The sequence below is a fragment of the Centropristis striata genome, chromosome 7, assembly GCF_030273125.1.
Source record: "Centropristis striata isolate RG_2023a ecotype Rhode Island chromosome 7, C.striata_1.0, whole genome shotgun sequence".
Lineage (NCBI taxonomy): Eukaryota > Metazoa > Chordata > Actinopteri > Perciformes > Serranidae > Centropristis > Centropristis striata.
Window position 1 is genome coordinate 19,854,576 of NC_081523.1, and position 23,306 is coordinate 19,877,881.

General features: G+C 38.8%; 1 protein-coding gene across 1 annotated transcript in view; it reads left to right on the forward strand.

Annotated features, from left to right (window-relative positions):
- ccser1 (coiled-coil serine-rich protein 1) overlaps positions 1-23,306 on the forward strand; it is a 136,466-nt gene that overhangs the window by 53,765 nt on the left and 59,395 nt on the right. The window contains exons 9-10 of the mRNA XM_059336886.1: positions 10,004-10,081; positions 17,077-17,157. Coding sequence (XP_059192869.1) covers positions 10,004-10,081; positions 17,077-17,157 — 159 coding nt within the window. The remainder of the gene's footprint in view (positions 1-10,003; positions 10,082-17,076; positions 17,158-23,306) is intronic.

A 23,306-nucleotide genomic window follows, 5' to 3' on the forward strand; every position in this document is an offset into this window, starting at 1 on the left:
TTTTATCTGATTAGCAATGGAACATTAAACTAAATGTCCTGAACTGGACTGCGCCATTTTCAAAAGCAGAGAGAGTGAGGGAGTGGCAGCGGATATAGAGCACAGCAAACTGCATGAGCTGTAGGAATCGAGGTTAGACAGGAGATCGAAACAGGTGGAGAGAGGTGGTGTGAATGTGTATTATATATATTTATATTTATATTTTTATATATATATATATATATATATATATATATATAAAGAGAGAGAAGAGAATGAGTAAGAAGGTGGGAGGCAAAGGCTAACCCTTTGACAGAGCTGGAGGCATGGAAAAGAAACAACATAAAGTTGTGGAGAGTATATTGTATGAGGAGAATATGAGAAAATAGTTGCAATGCTGAGAATAGCACGTTGTTCTACTTGACTGTAAGATAGATTGAGGAACGCGTGGATGAGGGTGAAAGGCTTTAGGAGAAAGCTGTAGTTGAGGTGCACACAAAAGGAAATGCATTTAGATCGAAGACGTTAATATAGATAACTCTGCAAAAGAGATGAGAATGGATACAGGAGTACGAGAGATGGGGGCGAGGGAGGAAAAACAACCTAAGAGTGTGAGGAGGAGGGTGGCAGAGAAAGAGGGATGGGAGGGGAAGAAGAAAAAGAGGGTTTGAGGGAGTGGCAAGAAGAGGAGAATATGTCCTGGCACTCCAGAAAACGACTCAGCGGGTGTAAAAATAATCTACGGTAGCCACCTGAGAGGCTGCAGTGTCACAGTGCGCCCCAGTTTAATTTAGACCCAATGCATATGACATGATTTTTACCAGATTTTGTCCCAGTTAAAGTGTTCTACTGTATTTTAGAAGACTGAAGAAAAACATCTCACACTAGAGTTGTCACCAAAGGTATCCAGAGCACCAGTGTGTTTAAAAAAAAAAAGGTTGAGGACAGCAACTTTTCCACCTAATTAATTGACATTTGTGTACATTCACCTTTGTTTCAGCAGAAATGAGAAACTTCCTTTTATAGTCAAACATTTATCATTGTGTCACATGCTGCATAATTAGAAATTAATAATGTATAATTATAATGACTGCAAATTCATAATTATAGATGGTTCTCCACCCCAAGGCCACAGTATGAGAGGGTTAAAAAGATGCATGTGTGTGGGGAAAACATAAAGATATGGGCACAAACACTACACACAAAAGAAACTCATGCAACTTGACAATCATAAACATAATATGTTATTATAGAAAAAGCAGAAGCACGAACAAACTTCATCTATCTGTGTATTTTGGCTGGTATTTTGGCTCTCTTATTCCAGGTAAAATGTCATTTTGTCATTGTCAGTTTCTCACACACACTGTCACAAACTGAAGTGTGTTAATGTGTGAAAGAAAGGGACAGGTGATTCAAAGAGTTCTTTGAATCTCAAAGAGTTCTTTGAATCTCTTTCTGTCCTGAGTTTTCTGTCCTCAGTGTTTCAGTTCTTGAGATAAAATCAAAACCGTTAATAGTGATATTTGAGAAGTGCTTAACATCTTCAATTATTCATTACGCCAATATCTTAAAAAGTCAGTTCAGTTTTGGGCTGGTAGCGCAAAGACGTGTTAACTGATCTTCTGCATTAGGTCAGTATTTTTCCTTAGACCGCTGTGCGACAGTCGTTTAAAAAGGAAGACCAAAAAGTTTCAAGTTAACAACCCTGCCCCAGGCTATCTCAACACTTAACAGCTGTGTTTCTGAAGTAAAAATCCATGACACCTGCTGATAAGAGGAAAACAAAGTTATGGATTGAGCAATTGTTACAGGAAGAGATTTAAGATATTGCAGCAATAGCTTAGAATAATACAAATATATGATTCCTGCTGCCATAACAGTCAGCTTTGAATATTCACAGCAAGACGTCTTTAACCATTCCAGAAGGAATATGTTTTCTGCTAGTTCGAGTGGAACGGAGCAGCTTTGAAGGCTGCTTTTCACTTTCAAAACAGTCTGAAATCACTCAGAAAACAAAGACAATTAATCCCAGTCAAAATACTTAAGAATTATATCTGAAATCGACAGTTTGTTAGATTTGAGCCAGAGTAAAAGCCTGTCTTTGTGCTTCTGGCCCTCTAATATTTCATTTTTATATCATTATTGATGTGCCTGTGGGTTCCTATTTCAGTATCATGAAAAACAGTAGCATTTAATTAGCCTAATTTTTTTATAAGCTCTTATGCTATATTTATTATGTCTCAGTGATAGTTCCAGCTCAGTGGTTATTCCTATATTTTTTTACAACATCTAGGCAGGTGACATCTCTCTTCTGTTTCAAACAGTATAAATATTATAGGACTGTTTTGACAGGTCGCCAAACTGTTTCTGTGCAAGATGTCAGCTTTACTGCCTTTTGAGGGGCTTGGGACAGATAGAATACCTATAGCATCACATGCCTGCTGCTCTTCACACGACACAATCTGTCCTTCGGTTCATACAGAAGAATTACAGCATCACAGCTTATTATAAACAGTATGTGTTTAGATGCACAGAGATGTTTATTTTCACAGCATACCTGGGAGATATTAGTGACCCGGTCATTAGTGTCTATTGACAGCTGAGTAAATTCATAAAGACAGATGACAAAGGTCACAGTTTTTAATTGTACATTCTTGAAGGCATGATAATGTATCTGTATGTGCAAATGACACATTTATCATCACCTCCTTTCTCTTTTTTTTTTTTTTTTACACTTAAGCTGCTTCTCTTGCCCTCCTCTGACAGCGTGCATAAATAGTATGCTATTTAAATCGTAATTATAGTCAGTCAGGTAGAGAGCAGACAGACAGAGGCAGAAATAAAGACAGATAAAGACATGGGCAAATATTTCATGCCAGAGGTAGATTACTTAAAGGGGTAGTTTGGATTTACTAAAGTGGGGTTGGTTGTCAAAGACATTTATCCATAGTTGGTATATTATCTATAGCTGACACGCCTCAGTTTTGGAGTACCAGCATGGAAGCTAAGCTAAATATTGCTGAGGATGGGGACAGCAACAAATATTTTAACACCCTCAAAACCTAAGTAAAGTCAGTATTAGTTTAAGTGTATGCTATGTTTAAGAACATTTCACTGCTTTACCTTGTCATCAGAAAGCTTTCTGACAAAGCCGTTATATACTTTTGTTAAAGTCACAAAACTCTTTATTGATTTTATTTATCCATTTATTTGTTTATTAATTTACTTATTTTTAGTATTTATTTTATCATTTTATGTATTCTTTTATCACAACCCATCTTTTTTGTTTTTCTTTTGTTTGTTTTTGTTTATCTTTACTTTTCAACTATATTTGCTAATTTCTTGGGGCTAAGTGCCTATGGGAGGGGGGTTGGTATCTGTTCTGTAGTATGTTGTATTTACTTGCAATTACTGGTGTATGGAACAGTTTTTTTAATTTTTTTTATTAAAATGTAAAATCCAAAAAACAGATTTTTTTAAAAAAATTCACCAAACTCACAGAAATTCACAGAAACAGGTTTTTTACCTTGCAGGAAACAGGAGTTGGTGGTCTAATGCTGCCTTGATCATTTGGTTTGATTGTGCTATTGTGTGACTTTGGTGACTCTGAACTAACCCTCTAAAACACCAAATAACAAAATAAAACAAACTAACTAACTGTTGGAGGCAGCAACTCCTGTGTTCTGCAGGGTAAAATGAAAGTTTTTGTCAAAGGAGTCTGGTGGCTTTGAGGAGAGCATAGAATGTCCTCAGGGCTGTCAGACAGCAAGGTAAAGAGGTGCAAATATTCTTAATATAGTGTATACTTGAACCGAGATATTGATATAAAGAGTTAGGCACTGTATCATGGGTTGTCCAAGTAACCATATGAGACAACACATAAGCACGCAAAGGACTGACCTCTTGTATTTAGACTTCCATCACATTTCCCCAGTGTTCATTCGGCTTGACAGCCTTCATTGTGGCACTTTCTGTATTTCATACAAGATATGAAGTATGGCATGTTTTACTGAATATTGGGGGTGCACTATTTTGGTAGAAAGTACTTAAACTTAAACGACTTAAACTACTGTTCCAACAGGACATGTGCTAATGGAAATAAATAGGACAAATTGTTGGGAAGATGACCCTTTTTCAGACCCTATTTTCAGATAATAAAAACCAGTAAAATTCACAGAAGCTTGTAAAATGTGTTTGTTTTGTGTTATAAGTGGTTTCTGGATCAAACCGACCTGTTGTCACAGTTTTTTTCCTCTTGTTTTTCAGGCTGTGAGTTGCTCCTCTATTTGTCCTCTGCATTGCATTTGGTGACTATGTACACAGTCAACAGTATTTTATAACGATTGTTGTTTGTTATGCATATACTGCTTGTATTATCGTTAGTCTGCGTAGGGACTCAAGGCTTAAAATTAGATTTTACCTGTAGCTCAGTATAATGCATCAGATTTCAAGTTTTTAAAAATGATGTTTACCATATGTGGTCTCTGTAAAAAAGAGACAGATGTTCTCTCATAATAAGATAATGTTAGAGGATGCAGACACAGTGCAATATAACAGCGTGATTAACATAATATTATGTCTGTTTTTGAACAGACTAATGGAGCAACTAATGTTGGACAGACTATTTACTGCAGAGCCAAGGCCGTTAACATAGAGGAGTTCAGTAGAGGTGGGAGGGGGAAGAAGTGTCTGGAGCACGTTGTGTTGGTTTACTAGAAAGTTCATGTGTTTCTTTCAACAACATCTCCAACATAAACGGCAAAAGAGGTTGTGTGTCATAGCACACACGTATGGTCCGTGGTTGTAAAGAAAAAAGACTGAAGTTTCTGTGGATTTATGTTGTAAAACCACTGACCTTAGGTTTAGGTCAAAAAACTTCTGGTAAGGCGTTCTAAAAGACAGTTGAAACAGTAAATAAATGTACTAAATGCCAGAAATGAAGTAGTTACAAGGGTCATGTGACTGCCGTAAAAAACATTATGTTTAAAAATGTGATTCACGAAAGTTACGTAAAGAATGTAACTTAAGTTAGAAATGATTTACTTTTAATTTCACACCCCTGCTCTCCTGGGTTCAAGTCACCCAACCTCCAATCCAACGTGGGAATCCACCCTTTTAAACATTGCTAGGCTGCCTGTCACTACTACGTCAGCAAGATGGCTGCAGCTACATTACAGCGGATGGTGAAATTCGTAAATATAGCTTGTTTTTCCGCTGCCTGTAGACACAACCTATATTGACGTTTTTAACAGGAAAACAGGCTGATTTCTTTGGGTGAAGAAATGAGATATGGTTGAGATGGTCTCAAAGACAAATTTAACTATACAGAGACATTTTGGATGAACGAGGTGAGCAACTCTCCTCTCCAACTTCTTCTTCTTCTTCTTCTTCTTCTTCTTCTTCTTCTTCTTCTTCTTCTTCTTCTTCTTCTTCTTCTTCTTCTTCTTCTTCTTCTTCTTCTTCTTCTACTTCTTCTTCTTCTTCTTCTTCTTCTTCTTCTTCTTCTTCTTCTTCTTCTTCTTCTTCTTCTTCTTCTTCTTCTTCTTCTTCGACACCTAATGACAAAATTCGGTAGACCGCTCCAGTCCGGTGTTCGGCTTAATATTAAATTGGTTATAACATTTTCACACCAACCCTACTTCTTCTTAGTGGGCTACAATAAAAACAAAAGGTGACTGAGCCTTTTTAAAGGGTTGCACATAACAGTGAAGCTGCCTCCTTTCAGGCTTAAGATCTGTGGATACTGCTGAGACCTTTAAATACTCCCATCAAATACTCAGCAGCTCAAAGCTCAGCTTGTCAGATCGGCCTTCATCGTTTTGTTTTGTGTCTAAACTTTTTTTAAAAAGGATTAGCATAATAATTGGGTCCTAGACATCGGCATCTCTTTGTCTGTCATCTTGTTAGAATTGAAGTTGTTGAGGAGGCACTGTCATGGCCAAATGCTGGTAGTCTAAAATGTAGAGACACTCAAAGAATGTTTGGCTGACATGATTATACCGTTTTATATCACTTCCAGCCCCTTCAAGTCTCAAGCTTTTGGGATTTAAGAAGTGGAAAGATATGGAAAGGTGTTAGGTAATCGGTATAAAGAGAACAAGGAGAATACATTTAATTATGCTGTCATTTCTCACAACCCTTTCCCCAAATTCAAGAAATTGGCAATTTGTTAAACCAATTGAAGTAAGAGGGCTATTGAAATAATAGATAAACAACCTTCACATTTTCTCAAATGTGTGTTTCTCAAAAAAAAGTTAACAAATTGAATAATTTCTGCTAACAAGGAGAATGTAATTCATCTCCATACCCTCTTCAACTTGCTGCTGATTGCAAGCATAGAGTGGCCTCAACCTCTATACAAAATCACATAAAGTGGATGCACTCCAATGATTTTGATCAGATTTATCCCCACTGAGGCCATTCCAATCACATTAGAAATAAATTCGCATGCCCCACTTTTTTTCCTCAGACTTTTCCATTCAATTCAGCCTTGGAAAATTGGTTGGAATGCCACCTGATGGGTGACGAAATGCACATTGTGGCGCTTCTTCTGAGCAAGCAGAATAAAGTTTCTCATTCAAGTTTTACGTTTATTAATGTCTTTCTCTTACTGAGTGATTTTGTAAGGTGGTACATGGTAGGGTTGCTCAGCAGGGGTTATTTGAGCGACAACAAAGTTAGGCCAGTACAATTTTTTTTAATTGTAGGCCGTCACATTGAGGTCATATGAGCATGTCCAGTCCCTGGGCATTTAAATCTGCATGGCCTATTTGAGGTACATTATCTTTCTTTCTTATCCCTCTGTGTTCCTGTTCATCTCCCTCTCTTTCTTTCTGTTTATCTGTTTATACTCTTAAGGTCCTGTCTGACCCGTGAACAAACTATGCAAGTCAATAAAGTCAATACTGATATACATGCACACACAGGGAACAGGAGCTTACACACTGTGCGGTTGTAACCAGACAGCTCACTTAGAACAGCCTTCAGTCCTATTCTGGCAGGATTAATTTTAGAGGCTGACTAGTGTAGTAATTGTCACAGCATGTTAGTGTCTTTCCAGCGCCATCAAAATCTCATGTTAGTAATTTCGGTGCTGCCTCTGTGTGTGCTCTGGCAGTAGGAAAATATATCCTTATTATCTATAAATACAGGTATCTCCCCTGTGATGCCAGGTGAACAGGGTCCATTCTAGTTCAGTACAGCTGGGTTTTGTTTTGTTCATTGTTTTTCTATTTCCTACTGGGAAAGGTTTTCTTTCATAGCTTTTATCACCATGGAAGCACTTAGCAAAGCTTTTAGCTTTATCCTCCTTGGCCATTATCTTTTGCCTATGTAAAGCCCCCACGCAGACTTCAACATCAATTAGTCCTGGAAAATGAGGAAGCCAGGAAACAAAACCCATCAAAACTTTTTGACACAGTTGCAGATCTTAAGTATATTTATAATCCCAGGAAATTGTGAAACATGGACGATCGCCTCTTCATCTGTCAAGTTGAATGGAAAGTGTTTACTGGTGTTATTGTGAGGAAAGCAACCGCCCTTTCACAGAAACACAGTTGTGCTACAAGCAAAGTGTTTGTCAGATGGCCGAACGGCAGTTTATTCTCCCCCTCTTTCCTGTCCCTTTTTTCAATTTCTGTTTGTGTGAAAAAATACTGCATCAAGAGTTTGGATTGGGCCATCTCTGATAGCTGACAATCACCAGCCACTGAGGTTGATTAACGTCTATTTTTGTAGATTGGCTTTCATAACAGGTTGGATGGGTGTGTATTGACAAAACCCTGAACCATTAATCACTAATAGGGAGGAGAAGTAGCCTAAGGAAAGGCTGGGTGAGTAGGTAAACATGGGCTCAAATGTGCAAGAAATAAAAATTGTAGTAAATCCCCAACATACATGCATATAAAAAATGTAAGCGTGTATATAAACAACAACATTATCGTCCATATTTAACTGTGACATTGTCTTATGCCTATCAGGTAGACATCTCCCATCTCTATCAAGAAAATAGGCATTTCCAACCTTCCAAACAAGTACATGGTTGCTCATAATGTTCTATATATATATATATATATATATATATATTCTTTTTTTTTTAACTCTTTTCATGAAATGATTCTAACAATGTGATTTATTCTTGACAGAGTGTATATCTTCTCAAAACTTTATCAGTCAGTCTCTTCCAAACATGTCACAATGAAAGTGAAACCACAATTGACAGAGGACTGTGTCTGAAAACAAAATTATTCCAACTTTATGTGTGACCGTGTATACAGTCATGGAAAAAATTATTAGACCATCCTTGTTTTCTTTAATTCCTTTTTCATTTTAATGTTTTAAACTCTTATGAGCTATGTAGTTGGACAACGCATGCACATTTGAGCAAACCTGAACCATCAAGTCACAATGGAAAATTATACAAAACTTAAACAAGATTATAAAAGAAAGTGTTACGTGTTTACTTTACATCTTCTCTCTACGGTGCATGATAAGATGCAGGACATTCAATTTTTTTTCCATTCAATGACGACTCGAGTACAATTGACTGTGAACTGAAACAGCCTCCCTCCACACTCAACAAGTGTCTCTATCATGCAGCAAATATAACAATGTTTTACTCATATTTACTCATTCCAGCTATTTACATAATGACAGTCATGATATAACACACAAATGTCCAAGTTACATATGTGCATTTCAAACTGTTGATATGATTTGAGCAAAAGGCTATAGCTGCCTGTGTTTGCATCAGAGAGGTCATGTAAAGGACGTGTTGTAGCTCCATGGTTCCCTGTGGTCTCCCTCTGACTCTCTGTCTGTCCTTTAGCTAGATGGCTCCCCACGGTCTCAGACCATCATGCTCAGCCTCAGGCCCTCTCTGTCCTCTCCTTCTCTCCATCACTGTCCCCCTTTCCTCCCGTTTCCCCTCATTCTCCGCCTGTTATCTTGCCCCTCTTTTTGTCCCCTGCTTTTATGTCCTTGAAGAGGTAATGTCATTTCATTCTCCCCCTCTCAATGCTCCTTCTCTCTAACTTTCTTCTTATCCTCACTTTTCTTCTCTCCTTCTCACTGTGTCACTCTCTGTCCACATCTTAGCTATCTGTCAGTTTTGAAATTAAGTTGAATATTTTAATCTGAACAGCTAATGTCTGGAACCCAGTTCTATTTCTGATTTTCGACCTCCCCATGAGTCAGTGTGTAGCCTGAGATCCTCTGGCAGCTCCCTCTTGGCTGTTGGACAGTCGGATAAGTGGGCTTTAGAAAACCATGCCAATGAAAATCAGGTTGGCAGACTGCTGTTTTCACTTCAGTAACTTAGAAACACAAGTCATGTCAAATAATTTTACATAAGGAGCCTAATTGGTGCAGTGCATAAATGAAACAAAAAACTTGAATAACAATCTCTCCATAATGATAGTCTTAAACATGAATACGTCTTAAACATCAAACTCATTTTAGCATGAGGTATTTGCATGTTTTCGAATCATATATAATCATCGTTTTTTGTTTGCTGTGAAGCACTTTGTAACTGTTGTTATGAAAGGTGCCATAGGAATAAAGTTATTTTTATGAGTATTATTATTCTCCTCCCTCTCCTGTCTTCTCTGTCTCCGTTGCTGCTCTCCATCTTCCCCACAGTAATGTCCCCTGACAACACAAGGTCATATTAAAGTGCTGTGTGCTCCGGGGAGCCCTACATAGGACACACCAAGTTTATCACAGACACGTAGAGAGGAGAGGAGATCACAATGCCAGCTGCACGCATGGCAACTTTATTACACGGACACAAACACACACAGCGGGACCACAAACAAACACGCTCATAAATACACATAAAACACTTGCAAACACACGTTAACTTTTATGGAGACAGCCAGAGAATCGCACACATACACAAACACCTTTTGTATGTTGTCATCCTCTTAGGCTCTATGTATTGCTTTTGCGGGAATACGGTCCTTTAGATAAATCACTGCTGTCTGCAGTGTCCTAAGTAATGTGATGTTTTGTTGCTTGTGCTTAGGATCCTGGAAGAGAGGAGGCCTTGCTGCAACAATTGAGAGAGAAAGACGAGCTGATCCTGAGACTCCACAGTGAACTGGTAGGTTCCACCCACCAACAAATGTACACAACAAATACAGTGGAACATCTTCTGGTGACCAGATCTGTCTGGATCATACTGATCACTATGAGCGAATGATTGTCATAACTGAATTGTAATTTTTATTTTTTATTTATCATGTAGATTGGCCTCTAATTGACATTGGTATAGCTATAACATGAATATGAAGTGAGTTTGTTACAGCTGATTCAAATGCTTTTCTAATAACTGTTTAAATAAAAAAAACCTGTACTGTATATATTTAAAATGCACAGGACAGTAGACCTACTGATAATATACTACTACTGTAGATTAGATTATAATAAGGCTATAACTTTAAAGAGTATGCTGTTTATGGAGACAGTAACATCAGTGATGGAATAGGCTACTAAGCCCAGCTTGGTGGTAGCTTTTGCATATGTTATGAAAATTATCATAACAGCAGAATGAGTCTGGTTCAAGATTTTTTGATCCATGTAGGGGGTTGATATAAGGAGGGGATCACTTCGAACAGTTCCCACTGTATGAAAACAGTACAAAACATTGTCTGCATTTTTCTTGATGTCTGATTCTTCATTTTACCATTTAGTAAATGTTTGCAGAATCCTTCTGATCCCTTTTAAACCACCAAATCTACTTGTCTTCCATGAATGGTATTTTGTAGTAGTCAGTATGTTTATTTGTGTTTATTTTGTAGTACTACAAAGGCCGGTCAAGATGTAGAAAGTTTTAATTTATTGTCAGTAGTGCTGTAATTCAAAAATTACAAAGCATTTACTGAACCAGATTTCTCAAAGGATTTTTCACAAATACCAACAGAATGACAGCTCCATTTTCACTATCTGACATGAAAAATGGTGTTAGATAGCAGTTGCCTGCCAGAAGATCAGTCTGATGATGATCATTCAGTGATGTGCAGTGATGGAAAATATAAACAAATCCAATAAAGCAAAATCTTTCTTCAAAATACTGGTAAGTCTTTATAACTAATGGGAGCAACTCATTGTCCCTGACACTGAGAGTTTGCTCATCTAATTTTATCTCTATCAGAGTTTCATTCTCTTGATCTCTGCTTTTCTAACTTCTAACTCTGAATTAATAATTAAAACATCTTGAACATTTTTGAATTATTTGTTTTTACGAGTATAAATTAAAGACTAATTGCCTTTGAAGCACTTTCCCTTTAAGCATCAAAAAATCCTTCTTTTTTAGGTTTTAAAAAAAATACTTCAAAGAACCGAAAAGTTTTACTTTTGTTGAAGAATTTTCCAAACCGCTTTGTCAGATTTCCTTCCTGTTAAGAGGTTCTTCTGTGAGACGACATACTGCCGAGGGCGAAGTGATAGGAACATCTGAGCAAAGCAAGAGAGAGGAAATTATTGTAAGAATAGGGTTATAGTTGGCTCAAAGTCCCACCATCAGTATCATATGGCACGACACCAGAAATCACAGCTTTGTTGATGTAAATTGCTTGTTCCCACAGACTTAATGTAATAGCAGAATTATTATTGCAACTCCAGTCCAGCCAAGAGAAAAGCATGATGTTTTCACTAATTTGCCCCTGTAGACAAGGAGGGGAAGCGTGGAGTCATTTGCATGTTTGGATATTTGAAATAACTAAATCATACTCATAAAATATGTGCATTTTGATGCTAAATATAATGTGTTGTGTTGTTTTGGAAACTCGGTTTTTGGATCGTCTGCAGAAAGAAATCGTTTATCATCTGCACGTCTGTAATTTGTCACCTGTTCTATCAAAGCAATGTAATGTAGACATAATGCCAGGCCTTAGCAGGATAATGTGCCAGTGTTATGGCGCTATTGTGAGAGATGCCAGTCCAGCCCACTGACTTGAGTCTCATTTAGCATCTGTTTTTTTTGATGACTTTCTGGCACTCACATCTCATTTTTCTCCCTCAGCTGCACCTATCCTCCTCTCTGCTCTCTCTGTGCAGGCTGTACTCGCTGCTGTGTGCACGTAATGTGGAGTTAATACCAAAATTGAGCACATTTGTATTCAGACCTCAGACTTACTTGATGACTTTAATGGGCACTCAGACAGCTACATGCACAGGTATAGTTTCCCCAGAACCGAGCTGTGTCTGAAGCTCCCCACTATTCAAAACCTTGAGTTTTCCTCTTGTACAATACTTGCCACAGAAAGGAGGCATATTAGGTCTATTGACACTGTTTAACAGTTCATGTAATTCTCTAATTTCTCTCTCTGAAATTCATGTCTACAGGCAATGTAACGTACTGTACACTCACACATTAAAACACCTTTTTAATTGCAGTCAATTATTTCTTGTAGCTAGTTTTATTTTTAATAAATACACGCAACACAGTTTAATCTATAATGCATTTTACATTTAATTAGAATGAATCATTTTAATTCCATTTCATGAGCGTGTGGAATTCAATGAATAAAACACTTCCAAAGTGAACAACTCTAAAACAGTCGATTAGAAGTCATCGAAAATGTTATTTTTTTCTATTAAGGTTGAGGGATTGCAGTTCTCAGTGGCTCAAGTTGATCGATTTCTCCTGAGGCTGCTCGATCTAATATTTTTACCCTTGATAAAGCTTAAGGATTATCAAAGGATTACAGTTGCATGGTCAGGAAGGTTATTTACTGGAAAAAAATTCTAAAAATGCTCCTCGGGTGGAGCACCAAATGAATGATGACAACAGAAATGGCACAATAGAGGCCTTGGTATATTTCTTCAGGGGTCTGATTCATGGTTTGTCAAAAATATTTCCAGTTCCGTTTTTGAGATGTGAAACAAGTGTCAGTGGCCAATTTATGGCTAACTTATGTTTTGCTTACCCAAATACAGTAGTGTTCAAAATAATAGCAGTCCAATGTGACTAATCAGATTAATCCAGGTTTTTAGTATATTTTTATTGCTAAATGGCAAACAAGGTACCAGTAGGTGCAGTAGATTCTCAGAAAACCAACAAGACCCAGCATTCATTTGTGTGGCATGGAGTCAACCAACTTGTGGCTCCTTTCAGCTGTTATTCCACTCCAAGATTCTTTAACAACATTCCACAATTAATTTACATTTCTTGGTTTTGCTTCAGAAACAGCATTTTTGATGTCACCCCACAAGTTCTCAATTGGATTAAGGTCCGGGGATTGGGCTGGCCACTCCATAACATCAATGTTGTTGGCTTTGAACCAAGATTTTGCTGGTTTACTAGTGTGTTTGGGGTCATTGTCTTGTTGAAACACCCATTCCAAGGGCATGTCCTCTTCAGCATAAGGCAACATGACCTCTTCAAGTATTTTGACATATGCAAACTGATCCATGATCCCTGGTATGTGATAAATAGGCCCAACACCATAGTAGGAGAAACATCACGATGCTTCACTGTCTTCACTGTGTACTGTGGCTTGAATTCAGAGTTTGGGGCTCGTCTCACAAACTGTCTGCGGCCCTTGGACCCAAAAAGAACAATTTTACTCTCATCAGTCCACAAAATGTTCCTCCATTTCTCTTTAGGCCAGTTGATGTGTTCTTTGGCACATTGTAACCTCTTCTGCACATGCCTTTTTTTTAACAGAGGGACTTTGCGGGGGATTCTTGTAAATAGATTAGCTTCACACAGACGTCTTCTAACTGTCACAGCACTTACAGGTAACACCAGACTGTCTTTGATCATCCTGGAGCTGATCATTGGCTGAGCCTTTGCCATTCTGCTTATTCTTCCATCCATTTTGATGGTTGTCTTCTGTTCTCTGCCACATGTCTCTGGTTTTGCTCTCCATTTTAAGCATTGGAGATCATTTTAGCTGAACAGCCTATAATTGTTTGTACCTCTTTATAAGTTTTCCCCTCTCCAATCAACTTTTTAATCAAAGTACGCTGTTCTTCTGAACAGTGTCTTGAACGACCCATTTTCCTCAGGCTTTCAAAGAGAAATGCATGTTCAACAAGTGCTGGCGTCATCCTTAAATAGGGGCCATCTGATTCACACCTGTTTCTTCACAAAATTGATGACATCACTGTTTGAATGCCACACTGCTATATTTTTGAACACACCCCTTTCAACTAATTGCCCAACTGCACAGCCTTAAGAGCTGCATATCACGAATGCTGGGTCTTGTTGGTTTTCTGAGAATCTACTGCACCTACTGGTACCTTGTTTGCCATGTAGCAATAAAAGATATACTAAAAACCTGGATTAATCTGGTTAGTCACATTGGACTGCTATTATTTTGAACACTACTGTAATGTAATTTGCAGTTTAATTTAGTTAACACCACCAACTATAAAGGCAGAATTTTGCGTTGTCCACTTGGTGTCCACTTGGTGTTTATGGTCATATATGCATTTATTTCCCCAGTGCTGTTTTCACCACTTTCCTAACTTCCTCTGAGATATGTGCTTTTCATCTGACACGTTGATGCAATGTTTTTCAGCCCTCTAGCGTGTGTGCCGTAGCTGGGGGCTATCTACCAAAGGTGGCCAAAGGTGATGCCAAGAAATGTCCTGAACGCAATGCAATGAAATGAAATGAACAGAACAGAAAAAATACAGACAGAGGGCAGGGCCTCCGTAGATGCACACACTGCCATCCACTAGTGGGTCCTAAATGATTGAGTGCAATTATTTTTATACATTGTTTTTTTAGGGAAATCCAACTAATTATGCGTAACTCTCTGACATTGTCAAACAACAACTGAAGTAGCCAATTTAAAGGATAAGGCTGGTTATACTCTATATTTCTCTTAGTGTCAGTAAGCCGAGTGGAAACCAACAGTTCCCTCAATACTTTCCGAGCTCCACTGCCTATCTGTGTCTCTCATCTCCAAGCCTGTTCATTCCTACTGAAGATGCACATTTTTAAAACGGGTCACAAATATATAGTTTCCCTTTAACAGGATGAGAAGCTTCCTAAAACAGCAAGGCACTGTTTTTTTATGCAAGCGTTACTAAAACAGGGGTAAAAAAAGTGAATTTCCAAGAGGGACTATTTCCAGCTGCAGATTTGGTGCAGTTGGGAGTATTTACAGCAGCGGGACGGTGCATGTGGGATTAAATCAATATAAAGGACGACTCATGTTCACGGAAATGAAGACACGTGTCAGCCAGGCCGACAGTGTGGCTCGTCAATGTGTTTTTAGTGGCTTTTGGACACATGCAATACTTCATGCAATACAATCAAATGATTGTTTAGGATATTTTGCATGCTAAATGCATTAGCTTACAAGTCTCCAAGTCTATACAGTTTGATGAGCATTTTCTATGTACTTTGTGTCCATTTCTTTTTTTTGTGTCCTGTCTTTTCTCTCATTACCTCTGCACTTGCTTTCTCTCTCTCCCCCGGATGATGACATGATGAAGCCACTAAATGTTTTTTTTTCTCCACACATCACACAATAATCCATCAATCAATCTTTAGGCCATGCAATTCCTTCTGCATGCACTAAAAAACACACAGATGCTGATCATCCCCTCTGTGTGTGTGTGTGTGTGTGTGTGTGTGTGTGTTCGAGTGAATTCATCTGTTTGGCACTTCTCTCTGACAGGGATGTTCTGGCTCCTGCCACCAGCTGGATTTGATTTCCAGGCATGCACTGCTTGTGTGTTTTTTACGAGCAAAAGCGTGCATATATCTATCTGTGTGTAAATTGATAAATTGTCCAATACCAGCCTGTATCCTTACTGCAGCCAGAGCCTAACCTTTTTTTTTAACTGCACCGCATGTCCTTGGAACAAAGGTCATTCTGCCATTGCTTCAAATTCACAAAGTTTTGCGTTTGTGGGACCATGCTGCTGTTGTGAACATTGGTGACAGTGTATATATGTGTCCATGTATGAGAGTTTAAAAGGGCTACCTTGCCTGTCGCAGCTACGTTAAAGTGCAGCCTTTTGAAGGAAAGGGCAGCTCATAGCCCACACTCTTTTCGCTCTGCCTGCGTCTGTAAATCTGCCAGTGAAAACCTATTAATTATCTCCTAGAAGGACCTGCTAGCTGGCTGGCCATCACTACCTGTCACATTTTATGAGTTTTCTCCTCTCTCTGCTGGTGCATTTTGTTGAAGCACTGTGTTCCAACTGCAACATTTAGCTGCGGGAAGCCTCCTTTGCTTTTCATGTTGGCATGACTAATGAAAACTGATTTTTTTTACGAAATCAGTCAGCTGGCTTCTGCTGGATTCAAACAGGTTTTGAGTTATATCATAAATTAACTTTCTTTCATTCTCCTTACCATTAACCCATCCTTACATCTTGACCTAATTTAGGTGATTAATTTTAATCAAGGTTAATTAATTTCTCAATATTTCATAACCGCTGTAACTTTCAACCAGTTCTGTTCCGCCGGCCCGTGAGCAGTGTAGGGTGAGCATGTCAGAATGATTAGTGACATCGTCATAATATGCTCCCGGTGGAAATAGTGCTTGGGTCTTCTCATTCAGAGGACTTGCAACCTGCCTTTTCAAAATAATCACACAGAGGTAACTGAGGAGTCGAGAGGCTCCTAGTCAAGGTAAAAGTGCTGTAATTTGAAGGACAGGGCAAACACTTTTCTCTCTACACCTCTGTCTGTAAATCTGCCAGAGGAAACCTATTAATTATCTCCTAGAAGGACCTTTCTAGCAAGCTGGCCAGTACTAGCTGTCACTTTTTATGAATTCTTCTCTACTGGTGCACTTTGAGGAGAGTCCCTGCTCCAAGATCCGGCTGTAGAAAAGTTCTCCTGCAATTCAGCCCAGTTTTATGACCTCTTAGATTTCCAGGAGAAGCCGAAGGGGAGAAAAGGATTTGGCTTGGTTGAGGTTCTTTAGAGTTGCCGTTTTCTTTTCTTTCTTTTTTTTAAAGAGCTAGTTCTACATGGAAGCAAACTAAACTAAGTGGCATGAATGGAGGCAAGACGTAAGTGTGCGGGGAAAGCATTTAGTTGTTCTGATTTATTCCTGTTTGATGTTCTTTCTTTGTGAGATTTTGGACACGGCTGATGGGTGTGTGTGTTTGTTTTGTATGCAGGAGAGTGCCAAAGCTGCCCTGAAGATGAAAGACTGCCAAATGACTGACCGCGCTACACAGACAGAACACATGGGGCCAGAGGTGAGATACACACGGACCACACACACACACCCCATCTCTCTTTCGCTCCATCAAACACCGACACACAAACAATGCACTGCAATTCTAGCACTGTACATGTGCTTTATGTAAGAATGCCTGAATCTAAGATTACAAATCACTAAATGAAGACTAAATGACTAAATGTACGGCACACATGCTCCATTAAAATCTTTCTGGCCCTTTATTCTCTATCCTCTTACTTTGTTATCCTATCTGTGGTGATGTATTTTATGCTGAGCCACCTACTTCTTTTTCTTTCCCATCTCTTTAAGACCATCTTTTCACATCGAGCTAAAGCTCTAATCCATCTTACTCATTTTAAAGATGTTGTACTGCAGTGACATTTGTATTATAGTCCACTTCCTGCTCCTTCCCTCCTTCCTCCTATTCCCACAGTGCTGAGAGAAGGTGCTGTGCTGCATCCTACCTGGGCCCTCAGTTGACATGGCCTCTTTGGCTTCACTAGGGGCTGACAGTATGGGAACGCTGCAGACTTAATGGATGACTGTCTAAAAATGGCTGCCTGTAACAGAAACAGGAGCAGAGTTTGGGATCTGTTTCTTTGTTTCTTGTTTCCGTCTTTTCAAACACTTCATTTTCTCCTCTGAAAGTCATTTTATACTTTTAATCCTGCTGTGTGTAAAGTTGGCAACAAACATTGTTTAAGGGGAAAATGTGTGTCTCTGTGTGACATGAACATACACTGACTTACACACACATGCAGGCACGCAGATAATGTTTGACTTTACTCTTGCAATAGCAGGTGTCAAAATGCATGCATATAACAGCAGAACTCCAATGAGCAGTCAGCTAATTGTTTAGTTGATCGACAGAAAAATAATTGTCAATAATTTTCTTTTTAGTAATATTTCATACAAAGATTGAGGGAAAAAAAGCTTTTTTCAGGCTCTCAAATATGTTTCCTATTTATCTCTCTTTTAAATCATATCACACTGAATATATTTGGGTTTTTTACTGACAAAACAAGACTTTTAAAGACATCACCATGAACTTTGAGAAAAAGAGATGTACATATTTCATTATTTTTCTAATCAAGAAAAATCATCCACAGATTCATCGAAAATGAAAGTTTTCATTTAGTTGCAACCCTACCTATCAGAAAAAACACTTTCCCTCTGTTGACTTTCATCTATGTTCTGCAGAACAGTAAGTAACCTTTCCAAAGAGCTCTTCTTTTGCTTGAAAGCAGGGACTTAGACAAATAATGTCATATGTAGATTAATCCGCTGATATCTGCACATATGATCTGTTGATGTCTTAGAGCCTGTTTCAATAATGGAAAATCACATTACCGTCTTTTAGTCCCCTTAAAGATGTGCTTCTGCTATTACTATAATGTACTCAGTGCAGTAGAGAATCATGAGGAGAGTCACGTATTTAAACTATAAAATAAACAGTTATGATTTGGCTCATCCACATTATGTTGTTCATTGCAGCTGTAGGTCTATTGCAACTTAAAGTACTAAACTTCAGGTGCTACATTTGTCAGACCCCTTTGGAAACAACAAGATGAACGATGGCCCTGAGTGTGTTCTCTAACACAAAACCGGTGGGTTTTATTGTCTTCAGATTGTTCTTGAAGCTAAGTGCACATTTCTTGTCAAGTTCATCTTGATAGTGTATGATATCTACTTTTACTTGTAGCATGTGTAGAATATTGAACTACAAAAGACCAGTTTGACGCATGGACTTTTTGCAACATGCTGTTAGTAGTGGAACAAGATTCGATTAACCCTCTGAAATCTTGGGCTATAATGTCCATTAAAAATCTGTTAAAAGATCTTCACCATGCCATGTTGGTATCATTTTTTCTGTGCAACCTCACCTATATGGCCTGATAATTAATTTTCAACTTTGACTTACTTGATCAAAATTTTGAAAGGAAACATAAAATCTGATCTTGAAAATTTTGTTTCACACACACACACACACATAATATGTAGTTCTATACTTTTATACAAAATATATTTGACATTATCTCCGGTTTTACTTCGCCGAATATCATCAAAAAAAATATGGTATGGAGTTTCAAGCCAGAACTTTAGAGAGAAAGTGATGGCAAGGCAAAATGTTGCTTCATTTTTATGTCTTCACGTCATGAAGAAGTAATATGCAGGTGGTTTCATGGACTCCAGAGGGTTAAGGATCAGATTGCTGGAAAGAACCAAAATGTCTATTGTTGAAATAATGTAAAATAAAACTTAAAGAGATAAGGATGAAAAGCTTTTTTATGGTTTGTAGAAAGCTCTTTGTGGGTTGTGTGTTCCCCAACTGAAATCTTAACTATAGGACAGATCTAAGTGCACTATATGCAGTGCACTTTTCACCAGGTCAGTAAACACTGTATCTTGACATCAAAATTGCAGTGCAGCGCTGGATTGCTAATGACACTCCCTCTGTTTTGACTATTTTTCTTCTTACATGCAAGACATGTTGCAAACACAGCACAGGAAGGCACCTCACTGTGTCTCAGAAAAATGCCACTTTACTGACTGCGTCTACATGACGTTTCAGCCCTGAATCCTATCATTTTGTGATAACTGTCATCATTCTTCTTTTATATTTTTTTTTCTTTTCCTATGTTTGCCTCACTATCTCTTTCTTTTTATCAATTTCTGACACACACACACACACACACACACACACACACACACACACACAGATATGTCTGCGCTGTGCCCCATTTGCCATCACTGACTAATGCATTTCTCATAATGTAGCCTAAAATGGCTTCACATAATTGTGTATTTGTCCTACTGGAGGCTACACTAAGCAAAGGTGTGGGTTTCTTTGTGCAGTATGAGTATGTCCATGCCTGTGTGTCTACCTATATGCAAGTGTGTGTGTGCCTGTGCTTTTTTTTTTTTTTTTGGTGAATCAGCCATTAGTCCTGGCCTTGGAGAGCGAAGTCGCTAAAAATACTGCTGAAGGTGTCAAAGTTCAGTCCAATTGGTAGCATTTATACCTGACATTATAATTAATTCAGTATTCTGGTTGTTTGTTTGTTTTTATGTGTTGTCATGCATGTGGCATAATTTGCACATTAATATCGTGATGCCACTCAGAGGGCAGGCCTTTAGGTGGACTACTTAATCTTATGAAATAACTCTTTGGCCACACATTGTTTTCTGGACAAAGAAGCCTAGAGAAAACATTGACTGTGTATTGAGAGGTATTTTTAAGCTGTTTGATACCCTGGTAATTTTCCTCTGACATTCTGATTATTTTCAATTAATTCAATTAAAACTAATTTCACTAAAAGTCCTTGATTTGCCTCAACAGGAGGTTAGTGAGAATGGTGTTCTGTCTTTGCTCTTCCAGTACAGTGTATATTAGGAGAGGTTTAATCTTTGAAGATTTGCTCAATTATAGCACCTCTCTGAGGTGAAGTGCTTTGATTAATTTGTAGGTAATCATTTGAATTCAAGTAGTGCCACTACTAAGTGTCTCATCTACTCTGCAGGTTGGAAACAGCACAGTATTAGCATACCAAATACCTGGTATTGGTCTGTTCAAAAAGGAGAATGGCAAATATCAACTGAACAAGCTTGTCAATGTCTCAGGACGTATGTTGGAGGTATCGCTCTATCCTCAAATCCTTTTATGCAGTGTTTGGTCAGGGCCGCAATAACCTTATCTTCCTAACACAGTATGTCCAACTTTAGGAATTCTGGCCGGTACTCAACCGTATGGCATTGCTATCTATTATAAAACCAGTTCCCAGCTATAGAGTCCTCCATATGCTCAGGCCCCTTGAGTAGATGGGCTCTTAATTAGAGGAGCAGCTGGCTGCCCGCTAGCAAGCTAGGCTAGGCAGCACAGGTGACTTAACTCAGCAGTAGCTACAGCATGTGCGGCCTGATTTTAGCCTACCCCCTCCACTACCATGTGTGCATGCCTTAGTGTGTATTAGACACAGAGTGAGAGAGAGCCACTGAATGTGTGTTCATGTGTGTTTGTGAGTGTGTGGGAGATGCTGCAGCGTGGAGCAGGCCTATATAGGTTAGCTACCCCAGTGCATCGAGGACAGTCGGCTAGCAACAGAAAGTGTGTCTACAAGTGGGGCAGCTATTTCTACTGCTTCTGCCACTTCACGAGGTCGACCATCTCTCTCCTCCTCGCTCCCTTTCTACCTCACTCTCCTTTTCTGGAACGTCCTCCTACTTTTCCTCCTCCTTCTGTTCTACCTGCTTTTGTTCGCTTATCCCTGAAAGTGCAGAAGTTAGCTTTCAGAAGTTCCTCTCCTCTACTAACTAAGGTTTCCAGGCCTCCAGGAATCCATCAGGGAATCTCCTGCCCTGGTTTCCCCGCTGTCCGACTCTCTGTCCTAGGAACAGCTTCTGGGCCCCCTTACAACTTCAGGCCAACTTGCCTCAAAGTTCCTCTTTCATTCCAATTTAACCGGGCTAGCTTGCATCTTGCTGAGTTCTAGGAAGGTCCAGAAAAGTTTAAGTTATTTGGATTACTGGAGTGCATGCCCCACTCCCCACTGACAAGTCACTTTGTGCTTTGTAATGATTGTTTGCATGAATTTTTCATTCAGATTTAATGACAGCTGAGATGCTCATCTTGTTAGTTCCCACAGCTGTAGTTCATAAATGGAAATTGACTATGCTCTGAAAGCTATCATGAATAATGGAGCATTTGCATTTATTACACACCTATATTCTCCATTCCTCCAACAGTAATTTATGTTTTTGATTCCTGCACATCAAAAACATAAATTTTGATTTCTCTACAGCAGTAAATTAATGAGAATGCTGAAGAAAGTGAATGCAAAGTAAAACTGAAGCTTAGTCAGTGTGATCTATGCTCTCAATTATTTAAAAGTTCAATCCTGAATAAAGCATCTATCAGCAGAGGCAACATCTTGCCATGACTGGTCGATTGTACGATTTTCACCAGCAACAACAGTCGGTGGCTGACATTGTTTTCACCTTGTGAGTCTGTGGTCCTGAAGACCCCTCTGTAGCAGGAACATCCATAGAAGTGGTTTTGAGTGCTGTGTCAGGTGTTCATATGTCTCTCTGTACAGATTTTGTCAGTGCCTTAGCGTCACAACCATGCAAGGTGCAGTCACAAATCTACAGGTGTGTAGTTGAGATCATGATGAAGGCTGAGTTCGGAGATGGGTGTGGTCTGAGCAACGGCTCTGGAATTAAAGGGGTAGGAAGTCTAGTTTTATACTACTCTATCAAGTGACAGCACCTAGTGAGAGGGACTAACACAAATTGAAAATTGTGGACCAGCATCCATTTTTCAGCTTTTGCACATAAAGATTTCTCCTCTTTCTGTCATTGTGCCAATATAGAGATGGCAGGTAAGGTGAAAGGGAATCTGAGAAAGAGTAAGACAGAGAAGAAAAAAAGAGGGGGGTTAGAAAGAAAAAGGGAGAATCTATTTTATGTCCCGCAGAGACTCTTAAGAGCTGGAGGTATGGTGGCTGTTTGAAAGTTTTTTTTTAGAAGGGATTGAATCGATTGAGATTGCTTTCTTTCAGCAAGCTAATTTCATGGGCATTCTTAAAAGGAACATTTTATGGGGGGAATCAAAAGCTCTTGATGGTTAGCTCACTCTTGTTCCCTTTCTCGCTCTGTCTTTCTCCCTCTCTTCTCTGTCGTTTTCTATTCTCCCTAGATTTGTGCAAGTTCATTTTTTTTGCCTCCCCTTCTTCTCTCTTTCTCTCCTGGCTCATACCCATACCTCTCTTCATCCCATCTCTCTTTAGTAGCTTCTAAAAAGAATGAGAGGAGCGGAGGGACAGTTTATCGTTTATCGTCTGTTTGTGGGCTATTACATTTGAATGGAGAAACATTTAAGTAGATCATGCAGATTCTTCACTCTTTGTCTGTCATCTATCTCAGAAGAAGTATACTTAGGTATGGTGTGACTTTTTCTATGTGCAGAGGAATCATCTCTTCGGGCTTTATGAGTTATTTCAAATGAAAAATGAAAAAAACTTTTATAATTTCTCCCAGCTCGTCCATATAACGCTACTCCTATAACTCCTCTGGTTGTTGATAGATCGAAGAGAAAAAGAGCTATTTGACAGACTTACTTTTCGCTCTCTGTAAGAAAGCAACTAATTCCACACTATTTATCATAAT